This window comes from Pelodiscus sinensis, chromosome 1, assembly GCF_052426305.1.
Source record: "Pelodiscus sinensis isolate ZL-2025 chromosome 1, ASM5242630v1, whole genome shotgun sequence".
In the NCBI taxonomy this organism is placed as follows: Eukaryota; Metazoa; Chordata; order Testudines; family Trionychidae; genus Pelodiscus; species Pelodiscus sinensis.
In genome coordinates, this window is record NC_143052.1 from 190,840,967 (window position 1) to 190,854,284 (window position 13,318).

A 13,318-nucleotide genomic window follows, 5' to 3' on the forward strand; every position below is an offset into this window, starting at 1 on the left:
ACTACCCAGCAGGAATTCTAACCTGGACTGAGGATAGTCTGTAGTCCTAAATGTAGACACTGGACTATATTTAATATTATAATTTGGGCCTCTTCACACAATGAGTGATATCCCTAGCTTTGATCATTTTGTTTCTGCGGTGTTGCAGAAAGGAGAAAAGGGGAATGGACCATACAGCTTAACTGACTGTTCCTCCTTTTAGATTGAAGTTTGCCTCCAGATATAGGAGGCTTCTCTTGTTATTCTAAGTTATACACATCTTTAATAACTGCATCAGTGTGCTAGACGTTGCTATTTGTGCTATATTAAAACAGCCAGATGTTGAGACGCCTTCTCTCCTCTGTCTTGCGTCTTTTTTGTCTCTTGTTGATCTCGAAGACTAAAGAAATCCCCATTCTTCCTCATGGAAAGCTTTACCAGATCAATGTTTAGGCACACCGATTTCCGGACCTCCAAATAAATCTGACAAAACTCAAGCCTGCAGGGTACCACCTTTACAGGGCCAAGGGCAGTTAATGTGTGTTGAAGACAGCTCCACACCTTGCCCTGACTTCTGCACTGTGAATAGATAGCATCACTCTGTAGTTTATATCCGCCTTCTTGCAAAGGAGCCTACAGCAAGGGGACCTAAAGGGAACCTCCATCTCTGGAGGTATTTAAGAGCAGGTTGAATAGACATCTATCCTGGATGATCAGTGCTTGGTCCTGCCATGAGGGCAGCAGCCTGAACTTGATGATCTCTCCAGGTCCCTTCCAGTTCTAGCATTCTGATTCTCTTACTGCTGTGCTGATGAGAATAGAGGGGGTCTGTAAGCTACAGCCTCATTTACTCAAATGAGTCCTTTAGATTTTTGGTCGAATATGGATCAAGTCTATGGGCGCTGCACCAGTGGGTACAGTGGGGGTCCTGAGAGCTCTTGAACTCACCTGGAAACCCTGTGTGTGATGGAAACCACGTCAAGTCAAGGGGTGCTGCAGCAAATCCCCCGCCCCTCTCCCAGTTGCAGTGCCTCTGATCAAGCCCCACCACGCTGAATTAAGTTGGGGTCTGTTCCCTGAGGTAAGCTGGTCCCCACTGCCACCCACGCACCAGGGCGTTACCCAGGGCTGCCCACGCAGCACCCCGCCCGGCCTGGCCCGGGGCAGGAGGGAACTAGCGGCGGGGCTGACGGCCTTAGGGAACCCTTTGATTTCTTCAGCCAGGAGGTGATGGATGGGGCCAGCCGGGAGCAATGCGCCGGGCTGTGCGACCAGGCGTCAGCCGCACCCGGGCGGGGAGCCAGCCCCAGCCTCGTGCTCCGGAAAGCGGCGTGGCAGTGAGGAGAACTCTGGAGCTGCCCGTGTAAACCCCCCTTCCGCTGCAGCCGCAGTCGCGCCACGGATGGGGGCAGAGTTGCCTTTGCGCCCACGTGGCCGGGGGGAGAACAAGCCCCAGGGGAGGGGTCCCTGGCAGCAGCCTCTCGGTCACGCTCCCGCCGGGCAGCAGGGCGGGGCCGCGGGCCTCTCTCCAGCGGTGCGTGGTGGCGCGGCCACACCGCGTCCATTTCGGCGCGAAGTTACATCGCAGCGCTCCTGGCGCCGAGAGCCCAGGGGAACCCAGCGCGGCCAGGGGACCGGGCCGTTCGCTAATGTAGGACTCGCTTGGCCATTCCCTGGGCTAAGCAATATCGAGGGCAAAACAGCAGCAAGCCCTGGCGCGTGGCCCCTCCCTCCCCAACCCGCCCAAACCGACCCACGTTCGCGCCCAACTCTACAGTCTCCTTCTAAAGCAGGAGTCTCGAGTTAGTGACACGTGTAAACAATTTCCCCTGGGACTCAGTCCAGAGATTCGAGCCTTTTGCTTTCTGCTGATTCCTGGCCCGCTCCGCGCGCCGACGGGGAGGTAGTAATTGATTCGGAGTGAATGTAAGTGTGGGCTGTTGAAAGATGAAATTCTGCGCAAACTACACAATAGCAAAAAAATCACAGCATTTTCATTGAAAAGAAAAGCCAACGGGTTACCTTAAAACGGGCTCTTCGGACGGCCAAAGAATGGTGCAAATCAAAGTCAAGAACTACGCCTCCTTTCTCGAGTTTGTATTTATTTTATCGTCGAAGCCCATGTGTGGAATTTCTTAATAAAGGAGATCGAGGAAAAACACCAGAGGGGAAGATTTTTGTAACAGCGTCCCAAGTTTATTGGGAGTTATTTACCAAACGGTCTTTAGGAGACAAGTATATTAAGGATCTGACTTGGTCAGTTTGGGACACGATTTCAGAGATGTACATTTATTTTAAATTTAATCTAATTGGAGATTATATTTCAAACGTCTGATTAAAAGAACCTTCTCCCATCCAAGATTATTTGATGCAATTTACTGCACGGTCGCTTTCCTTTTGCTATCCAAAGGTTGATTGGAATAATCAGTTATCGTAGCCGCTTTAGGGAAAAGTATTTTTCATTTGCATCAAAAATATCCCGCAGGAAAATAGAAACAGTGAAACATGTTGTCTTATCTGATACAGCATGCAATTCCCCTCTACGTGACTTTTAAATACGTCTATCTTGTCTTTGATATTTTCCCCTAAAATGTTCCCTTTACCCCCTACCCTCTAATGCGACCAGCTTTGACTAAATTTATCTTATATAATGCATAAAAAAATGATGGCGGGATTGAAAGAGAGGGAATCATCTGAGAGGTCCAGGTTTGTAGGGGGAAATTTCAGTGACATTTTTCTAATTTAACGCGGCTTGAAAGAACTTTTATCGCCGATTGTAAACACGGTCGTCTTGTTTGTGCAGGATTTGTGCAAAATATGTTGCTATTACATTGGGACATCGATTACCGGGAAAGACAAACAAGCTCACACTTAGGTATTCACATGTGTAACTGATTTGATTTTCTTCATACTGCGTGAAAGTGAAGGTCAAATCTAATTACAGTTCCTTCCCCAGTTCAGAATAGTTTGCAGTTCTCTGAATCCAAAACCCTTTTCCAGCCATTGATATGGCTCGCTATAGGAATCGGTTTTCACGATCATGATTACTGAATAAAATATAGAGTGTATGGGAAAAGCTGGCGTGGGATTTCAAAACACATTTATAGAAGCCGGAGCAATTAGAACAAGGACAGTTTGCTTTTTAGCCTCCAAAGACCAAACAAGGTTTATTAAAAAAGGGATGTCCGGTCATGTTTTTATTAAACCAAAGATGCTCAAATATTTTTTCTTTTGATGATAGCCATAATGGGTTGGTTATTTGCTGGATGATATATTATGTCCGTGCGTTGAGAAAATTATACTGACGGCTCTTTTTCAATTTCATAGGTAGTGGGAGAAAAGAGATTTTATATGCACAATTTCTTTGTCTGAGGATTTGTGCAGCTTCCCCCCCCCCTTTTTTTTTCCACGAGGCACGAACTTTTCAGTGGCCAGAAAGTTAAGAGATGTCTGCAGTTTCCATGTTAACGCACAAAACGCTGATGGAAAACAAGTCCTTCGGGATGGTATTTATTCCACCATCTCAGGAAACAATTTGAAATGTACTCCCCGAAAAAGTGACAAGGGTCCCCTTTGTTAAAAGCCCCGGCGAGACAGATATAGACGCGTGTTTGGTAAAAAGATCAGTCAGTGAGGAGCTCTCGTTGGGAGCAGAACATAAAAGAGGAGCTTTGATTACCGAAGTTTAGAAAAGCAAGGGAGCGATATATTTTGAATCCAGCAAAGCCCTGCCCAGGGATATAACTTTCCTTGTCGGGTAATTGGAGATTAAAGAGCACAGCGTTCTCCGAAACAACTATGCAAAGGGTGATTTGCTTTTCTGGTGTAATAAGATAATTAAAGAGGAGCGTGATAGCTTAAACACCCACTGCAGCGGGATGCGGAGCGTCAGGATTAGTTTTAAGGACCATTATTGTGGTTTGCAAACATGCGATCTGCTAAATTATATTTATCCTGACTATTTCTGTGGAAATATAGTTTCACGCGGAGCCTAAGCACCGATTAATAGCTCAAGTCGGAACACAAATAAATCCCTAAGCCTACAAAATTGTCGCCCTCGCAGTACAGCCTGGAGCTGCCTGAAGCCGGATCGCCTGTAACTGCGGCTGGAGCAGCTATAACAATAGCACCGTTAATTGGGTTAAATTATGTAAATATCTGCGCGTTGCTGCTGTAGCTCTGGCTGATCTGTGAGCTCTAGGGGATAAGTGTCCGCAGAAACTGAGCAGAGTCCAGGTAAATTGCAGGGAAACCAGCTGGGGGTAGTTGACACGGAAAATTGACCAGATATTTTAGGGGGCGCGCACACATCCTCTGTCTTTTCCCTTTCAGATCCCCCTTTTTTCCAGACCACGGAGGGTGAGACGCGCGACTTGAGCCTGGCTTTCCCCAGTCCCTCCGTCCTTGCAAAGCCCTGTGCGCGGAGAAAGGTGCCAGCGCTTTCTCGCCACGTGTTGTTAATGCGAGGAGTTTGCCTTTTTTTTAAAGCTGCGTTCCCCCCCCCCCCCCCACTTGGCGCTGGGGGTGAGTTAGTGGCTGTTAATTTTGCTGTTGTACTTTGGAATAAATCTTCCACAGCTCCCCTCTGCCCCAGCCACTTTCTCTGGCGCTTGTGCCTCGTACTTTCCTCTTAAATCGCCTGTCGGGGCTACCCAGTGACCCCGCCAGCAATAGCACCAGGCTTTCGGGGCTCCCTACCGCACGTGAACGCCCTTCCGGCCTTCAGTTGGCAAGGCCAGCCAGATACCCACAAACACCTCTCTCCCTGCGCTATCGCGCCCGCGCCTGCTGCGCTGAAAGGTCGCATCCCGTTAGCAAGGGGGCAGCATATGGGCCCGCGGGCCGTTATACAGGCTAACACATGTGGCCAGCGAGCTGGTGGGAAATTCTTGCCGTGGCCGTGGCTGGAAGTTTAGGGCTTGCCAGCGGCCTGGAGAATCCACTCAGGCCCACGAGGAACAGCCCTGCCCGGGCAAAGGGCCGGACTCGCATCTAGCCAGCTGAGGTTTGTGCCAGCTCAGTGGGCTGCACTTTCTTTTCCATGCCCGGGACTTTCCCGGCGACCCTTATCCCGCTGGAAGGGAGCAGTACGCCGGGCTTGTAACAGACCTGCACACACACACGGGTTGGATCAGCCGCCAGAGAAGTTTGCGAGATGGTCGGGGCGGGTCAGTTTTGTACCAGTGCCCCGTGTTCCCTGCAGGCAGATGGACCCGCAAACGTGCTTGGAGCCTGGCCCTGAGCGCCAGGGATGTAGCGGGGGTGGGCTGCCGGCGGTGACCTCGCGGGATCAACAGGACTGGGCTTAAGCTACCGAGTTGGGGAAAGGGTGAGAAATGAGAGGAATCCAGCAGACTTTGGGGGACTCTCGGGAGAGGGAAGGGGGGAGGCTGGAGCCTCTGGGCGTGAGGTACCCTGGCGGGGGGGGGGTGACAAAGGCAGCGTGCCAAGGGCAGGGCTTCCCCTCCCAGCAGCACCCTGGGGTTGTCTTTTCCCATCCAGCTGTTTGCTACAGAACAAAGGAGAGGGAGGCGCAGTCGCTGCTGGAGAAATCACAAGCAGCCGCGAGCGGGGATCATCTCCCTACCCCCCTGCTCCCAGGCCCCGTGCGCGTGTATCTGCCCCACACTGGGCGTGCACATTGTGCGCATCTGGATCTGTCCGCGGGAGCGCGGCTACACACAGGGGACTGCACTGAGGGCCAGGGTGGTGGGATTCGGGATTATTAAACTACTGTCCAGAGTAGCACTCGGGCTGATAACCGCCCCTTGCCTTGTTTCTTGCTGTTTGTTTGTTTGGCCTGGTTTGTTTTGCCTTCTTCAAGCGAAAGAAAACTGGGAGCTGCTGCTAGTCAGTCCTCGTCCATTTCCCCTTTATTGGTTGTGTGATCGCCACCGACACAGATTTAATATCGATGGATTAATACTCCGGAAAGAAAAGGCCCGAGTACTTTGGCTGAAGCTCGTCAGACACTGATCTCTCGGTGCCGTATGTGCACCATAGCACAGCTCACTCCCACCCGATCCTGTAGCCCACTGAAACCACGCCGGGGCTCACGGTTCTCAGCTGTTAGCGGCAAACACTTTCCACACTCACCGGAGTGTCCTATACAACCAGCAGGGATCTCTCAGCCTGGGGCCGCCTTTGCAATTGACTATGCGCGAGCGCAGGCGAATCTTCAAATACTTGGCTAACGAAACGTGTGTGTGTGTGTGTGTATACACACACACACACACACACACACGAGCGCGCACGCGCACTCAGTGGACCCGGATCGCTCCGATGTGCCAAGGACAATGGCAGGAGAGGAGATCTGGATGGTCTGTGAGATGAGACTCTAGCCAGCCCCCGCTTCTTTCAAGCACTTTCTCTCCGGGCTGCCGCCTTGTTGTGCAGCTCAAAGCCTCGGATATTAGCAGAACGTATCTCCCCCGCCCCTTATTTTCAGCCGCGCTATTTATAATATGTCCACAGTGCCTGTGTTTGACGCAGGACCGCCGCAGACATCTGCGTGTCTGGAGATGCGGGTGTGTAAAATATGCTGAGTGAGTGGGATCCGGACGCTGAGCCGGAGACTGCGCCAAAAACTCCTCCCCCTCCCGTCCCCGTCCCCCCCCCCCCCTTTCCACTGCAAGTGCTAATTGCCGTCCTTTCTTTGCGCCTCTGTGTTTGGGTCCTTCCGAAGGCGCTGCTCGGGCGGACAAGTCACGGGGCACATTTATCCCCTCCCCACTCGAGGCGCTGCTCGCTTTCTCCAGCCTTGGCTAAAGAACTAGCCGAAGGTCCCACCCCAGCGCGTCTGGCTGTTCCTGAAAAGGCGGAGGAAGCAGCGGAGATTAGTGTTTCCGTGCGTGGGAGCGCTGAAGTTAGGATTTGGGAGAGGCAGGAATTTGTGTCTGATCGCTGCTGGGTTGTGAGCTCGGAGAATGCTGCTGTCAGCTATTGGAAGGTGAAATAGCAAAACCCTTTATTGCTCCTGTAAGGTAGAGTCCTCTCTAGTGAGTCGCGTGTCAATAGCTCTCTCGCTTCGCACCAGTTTGGGGTTTGTTTGTTTTTTCGAATACGTGTCAAATAAAATCTCTCTATATATTATCAAGCCTTTCTTGCCGAATTGCCTTGGCCAGCACTTGGACTTGTCCGGAGAGTGACAGCACCGAAGTGGCGTTGGCCCGAAGGAAAATGGATCCTTGAATTTAACTTTTCGGGAGAACCGGAGTTAGAGCGCGGGCTGGAGCAGCGGAATCAGCTGGCTGCTGCAGACACTCTTCCCCAAATCTCTGATGAAAGGTGAACGGGGTTAGGGCTAGGCAGAATTTCAAGCAAGTGCTGCACGAGTGGTCTAAAATACACACAGTCTGACACACACGTGTGCGGTGACCGCATATTTCTCCAGCACTAGTTGCAAGACAAGCGGTCGCTCTCCCCGATCTGATTGAGAGGGAAATGTATAAAGGAAAAGCAAGCCTGTAGTTTTAGAGCCTATCCCACCGCTAGCTCCCTCCTCGCCGGCTGTGACTTTCATTTTATGGCGGGCCTGTCTTGCCCGCTTTCCTCTGCACCTTAGGCTCTGGGACCACGAGTTCATTAGAAGACAAAACTTTTTTTTTTAATAATTGCAGACTGCCTAGCATAATGATTTCCTGCTGAGCAGTGGCTCGAAGGCTTTGATTTTCGGAGGGGGAAGAGTTGCATGGAGGGAATCGCTCGCTAAACAAAGAAAAAAAGGGGATATGCTCTCTGTGAACCAGGCCAACCATTTCCAGCAGTAACCGCGGTCCTGGTTCGCGTAGATCTTTTGTGGCCTCTGCTTCCCACTATTTGCACTGCCGAGTCGGTCCGGAACTGCGTTCTTCAGACCCGCGGCGGCTTGTGGCACCGAGGTCCTGCGCCCTCCTCGCCCAATTTCTGTGCGGAGGGGCGTTCCGGGTCTGAAAGGCGCATAGTATTAACGATCAAGTCAAAGTCCATGGTCGCAGCAATCCGGAAGGATCGGGTCTAATATGCCAGTGTCATCGTCCCCCTTGCCTTGCAACCGCCACCATGAAGGAAAAGTCCAAGAATGCTGCGAAGACTAGAAGGGAAAAAGAAAATGGAGAGTTCTATGAACTGGCCAAGTTGCTGCCTTTGCCTTCAGCCATCACCTCCCAGCTGGACAAGGCCTCCATCATCCGCCTCACCACCAGCTACCTGAAAATGCGCGCTGTCTTCCCAGAAGGTAAATCCCTCGGCGGCTTCGGGGGCACCTGCTGCTTCGCAGCAGGCCGGGGCTATGCATGGGGGGAGGCACATGTCTTAGCTGATGCTTCAAGGGTGCCAGAGGATGTGAGTGAACCGGGACTGTAGTTGGAAGGGTGGCTGTCTGCCCTGGAAGGCAGGGACTGCTTAGAAATAGCCGCCCGCCGCACTATACATACCCGCTCCAGGCCGCCTGTGCGAACGGTGTTTCCGGTTGTAACCTGTGCCCAAGGTGCTAGGCAGAGCGATTGGCACCGAGATTACGCGTATGAATCCGCATTGTTTTAAAGCGTAAACAATCAAGACCCGGAGTCTGAAGCGGGGCTGCTGGGAGGCGGTGTTGCGCTAGGCTGAGTCCGGCCGAGCAGGGAGGCGAAGACGCAGAGCTGTAACTCACGGCTGCTTAGATCTTGGGGAAATGGTGCCAGGCAGCTGATTACACACAAAGCAAGATCTGTGCTTGGTACGCTCTGTGACTTTGTTTTCTTTCTTTCCGGGTGGGGGGCGGGGTGAGGCCGGTTAGCTTGGGAGGCAAGTGCTGCTTAAAAGCTATTTTCCTAATTTAGGGCGCTATCGGACAAAGTGTAGAGACCAGACCGAGGCCGAATGGGGGAGGGGATCCAGCCTACACACAGCTGGTCGGGCACCTCACTGAGAAGGTTTAGGACCAAGAATAGCTTTGGCTAAAACACTAACTGGTCCCTAGCGTTATCTTCACTCTCCCACTTCAGAGTGAGAAAGCCTGAAGCATGGGACGTGTGGAAAATAGGAGAGCCCCAATTCCCGCGCACCTCCCTGGCAGGCGGGGGAGATGTAGAAGTTTCTTAGGAGTCCGGCCGATGTATCCCCATAAATGGAACACTGCGGACACCACAACAAAGGAACCTATTTCAAACACGCGGGAAGAATAGACGAGTCATACACTGGCAGGTGCGATTTTGAAGCCGTCCTCCCGCCCTTTCCAGGAGGCACGGGGTGACTAAACATTGGCACGCAGAGCACTAGCCATAACACCGAGACGCCCAGACCATTACTGGGGCTTGGTTTCCTCTCTGCCACACACATTGTCCGCTCGATTGCCGGGCGCTTAGCGCGCCGCTCTTGTCCCAACAGCTTTAAAACGCGGGCCCCGCTTTCAGACTGGTTTGATTTCACCTCCTTCAGCGCGCTGCCTGCAGCAGCCCCGGCGCCGCTCTCAACCCCAACCAAGCAGCCGCAGCGCGCCGGGACCTGATGGATAGAATGAGTTGCCTTAGGTGGGCCGGCGCGATTAACCCCCTGGCAGGATGCATCAGCCTGGAGTCCATTGGACAGCAGGAGGAGATAATTAGTTACATAACGCTGAGGACATCTGCTAGAAGGTCCCTCTCCCAGCCCGTTACTAATTGCATGGGAAATTGTTTTCGTTGTCCTGGGAGGGGAGAGATCCCCGGCGGGTATTTGTTTCAGAAAACGCAGCACTGACCAAGCCGGATGGTCCTCAAACCCTGCCCAGAGTCCACCTGCCTTCAGGGATTCAACGCCGAGCGCAGAGCTCTCTGCACTTCCAGCCTCGCCCGCGTCTTTTGCACCCACGCCAACCCCTTTAAACACTGGGGTTAATTGGCAGGGAACGCGGCTGCGAAACGAGCTGTAAAACAATTCGCCTCCGCAAGTAGACTAATAAACTCTCTTGTAAATGAGCTACAGGTTAAAGATTTCATCTTTGGGCGCTAATGATCAGGCCCCGCGTGTGCAAGGGCCGGGGAGGACCGTAACTCGGACCAAATCCCCAGTGGGGCTTTTTGCAAAGGGAGGCTTTGCTCGAGCCGGGACTGTAGGACGCGGCCTTTCTCGGGGCAGTTGAAAATCTGCTGGGAAATGAGGGACCCGTGTCCGCGGTAGTTATGGTCCCTTACTCCCCACTGAGCAGCGCCTTCCTCGGAGTCTCTAGCTAGCGCCTTTGGGATACGCAGGCCAATGCAGCTGCGATAAAGGGATCAGAAACTGGCTCTCGCTGCTGTGCAGACCCCAAGCTGCTCGACCGAGCCGTAAACACAGTGTCCTTTACAGGGAGAGCGAGCAATGTACATAAGACTTATTTTTCCCTCGGATTTTTTTGTAAAGTCAAACACTGAATCCAGAAAATATCACACCCCGCCTTCCTACCGCACACCTTCCCCCAGACACAAGTACACACTTCAGATGTTTCTTTCACTGAGCGGAAGTGGCCAGCTGACATACATTGTGTGGGGCCGTTTGTTATATGTCACTTTGTGTGAGCACTAAACTGTTGAGAGAAATGAAATTAAACGCTGGTTAATATTCTCTAGATGGTTAAATAAACCCAAATCGCCCCCTTTGTGATTTGTTTGGCCTGTCTGGACAGATGATGGGGGAGGGGAGGAACAATTAGCATTCCAGAATGAAAAAGTCTGTTATTCATCTCAGTTTCTAAGGAGCTTATGACAGGGTAGCAAATGAAAAACGAGAACAGCTTTATCAGCTACATCAATAATTATGAGCAATGATTGTTTAGTATTACCTACCACCAATAATTCTGTTTTAAACGAAAGGCTTCTATAAAACATATAACATGAATTAATTTACAGTTATAGTAATTAAAACATCGCCGTGCTTTGGTATATTGCTAATGACTTTCGCAAATTGAAGTCATATTATAAAAGTTCAAAATAAAAAATACAGTATATTGTAGTAATGTCGGGGGGGGGGAGTTGCTAATTTTTGATCGCATATTTGTTCTTTGAACACACCGTGATTGCTCAGTTGGCAAAGTTTGTTCAATAGGGGAGTTTTGTCTGGGAAAACCTGTAATAGGACCTGTCCCTGTCCAGAGAATTCTCAATGTATGTATTTTTCTAAATATGTCATTCAGGGGTTGGGGGGGAGGGGCGGGTTTTCAAAACCAGAGGATGAAAGCTTGCTAGTGTATATATCTAGGATGGCGGTGTCTTAAGTATAAATTCGCTTCGGACCAAATGCACTCCCCACATTTGTTTAAAATACATGTGACAAACGTGTACTGTTTTGCCATAAGTACTGCATACCAAATATTTAAAACCAGAACTCCGAGAAACGGTATATGAAAGACGAAGTGAATAATTTCCGAACAGATCTTTTAAAAACTTATTAGGGGAGAGCCGCTGGAAAGTGGTATTTACATTATTTCAGCCATGTCCATTAAAACGTAGCTTGAAACTTTCCAAAGTTTAAGCAGGGTTCTCTTCTCTGCCAGATACTTTTGTGGGGAACTGTTTGAGACATAATTCCTTTCACTGTCAATTACTCCCTTCATAGTTGGGTATCTTTCCTCAGGAAAGAGCTAATGTTTCTGGGTTTGTTTTATAGGGAAATTTATAATGAACGTCTCCCTCTCCCTTTGATATTTTCCCAAATATCGTTATTTAATGGCCTTAGTCAGCAAAAGAGAAATAACTTCTTTTTGGATTTAAGATTGCAGACAAGTGCAGGCTGGGATCAGTGCCCCGAAGTGAAACAGAGCCTGGAGAGCCGTCGTTTGTTGATCTCGGAAAGAGCCATCGTGCATATTTTCTGATATACAATATTTTGCTGAGATCTTGGTTTTTGAGAGGAATAGATGATGTTGTGTCTGCAGTCAGTATTTGAAATTCTCTCGTAACAGAAAATTACTTAAAGGTTTTGCAGATGTCTAGTGACTCAATGTACCCATCAACAATCGTGTCTCTCCAAGACGTAAATATTATGCATATATGACCACAACAGTGTTTGATGTGACTTTTTAACCCGCGCATGACAGACAACCAAGAAGTCTTCAGGGCCAAATCTGGATCCCATCGAAGTCCATGGAAATTTGCTAGTCACATCCATGGGAGCAGAATTTGTCCCGGAAGAGTGATTCCTGGCTGGAAACCAGCTTCCTTTTATTGTGCCAGAATTTCTAAAAGGTGAATAAAATCTAGAAGAACCTATATTGAGATATAAAATTACATTATAAATACAAAAGGTAAAATGCACTACCACCACTCTCTCCTGTGTGTCAATATCCACTTTTTCTACGGAATCGTCATCTTCATGACAACGCGGAGCCACTTTTGCGTTTCTAAACTGGGCTAAGGCTCTGAGGAGCGGTGGGAAAGAGAGGTCATATGCTGCTAGGCCATCGAAATTCCGGTACATTTGATCAGAATTATTGTCTAGCTGTGAAACTCGCTTCCAGCCCTGCATAGGCCAGGAAAATGGGTGGATTTTAAAAAAGTCTCAGTAGCTAATAGTTTAAAAATCAGTTGGCACATAGTGTAGACAACTTTTAAGGCATTCGAAAAGGCATTCATCCGCGGCTGTGAACATATCTACGCTCCGCTAGACTTTTGGGGCTTGGTGCAATCAGATTTCCCATCGAACTATTTATTGGATGGCTGGAAGATGCACAGTTTAGTCTGGACCCTCAGAACTCCCTGCGGTAGGGTCGGGAACAGGGCCACCGAAGTGAGTGTCAAAAGAGGGTTACATTAAACCTTCGTTCTCCCAAAGGGCCAGTCTTGAAGGGTATAATTTCGTGCATCTGTATAGTATTTTTTTCCGTATGAATTTGCTCCAACCTTCAAATTGTTGAATTAATTTCCAGGAGGCAGAAACAGAACGTATGTCCGTACACTCAGACTCTGTAACATCTTCCCCTGGCGCGTTTTGATGTTTTGCCAAGTCATTTATTACTGCAGAACAAAAATATACCAGGAGATATTTTTGGTGTTTGGCTGTCAATCTGTTTTTGCACAAATGAACAAGTGGAAGGGGCGGAGGAAGGACTATTGTGGGGTTGAAAAGATCCCTTCCACCAGATTACGGAGCTGAGGTTAAATTGTGACTCCACACATTTTCCACAACTAGCTTCAAAACGGCCCTTTTATTAATGATTAAACCAAAAGGAATGAGCTGATTAATAAGTGACTAAAAATGTAGCATATACTATTCCCACCACTACCTCAAAACCAAACCAAACCCTGGGAGATATTGTGAATTTTTCTTTTATTTCTGGGTTTGGCCTTATGTCTTTACAATAAAATCTGGGATCTGTTACTTAATCCTACAAATAGAAATTTTACTTTCTTTAAAGGGCATATAA

The 13,318-nt window shown here is 49.5% G+C and overlaps 1 protein-coding gene across 1 annotated transcript in view; it reads left to right on the forward strand.

Annotated features, from left to right (window-relative positions):
• The first annotated feature begins 8,019 nt into the window (after positions 1–8,019).
• The window catches only part of SIM2 (SIM bHLH transcription factor 2), an 82,949-nt gene continuing 77,650 nt past the window's right edge, over positions 8,020–13,318 (forward strand). Inside the window, exon 1 of the mRNA XM_006125990.5 lies at positions 8,020–8,194. Coding sequence (XP_006126052.2) covers positions 8,020–8,194 — 175 coding nt within the window. The remainder of the gene's footprint in view (positions 8,195–13,318) is intronic.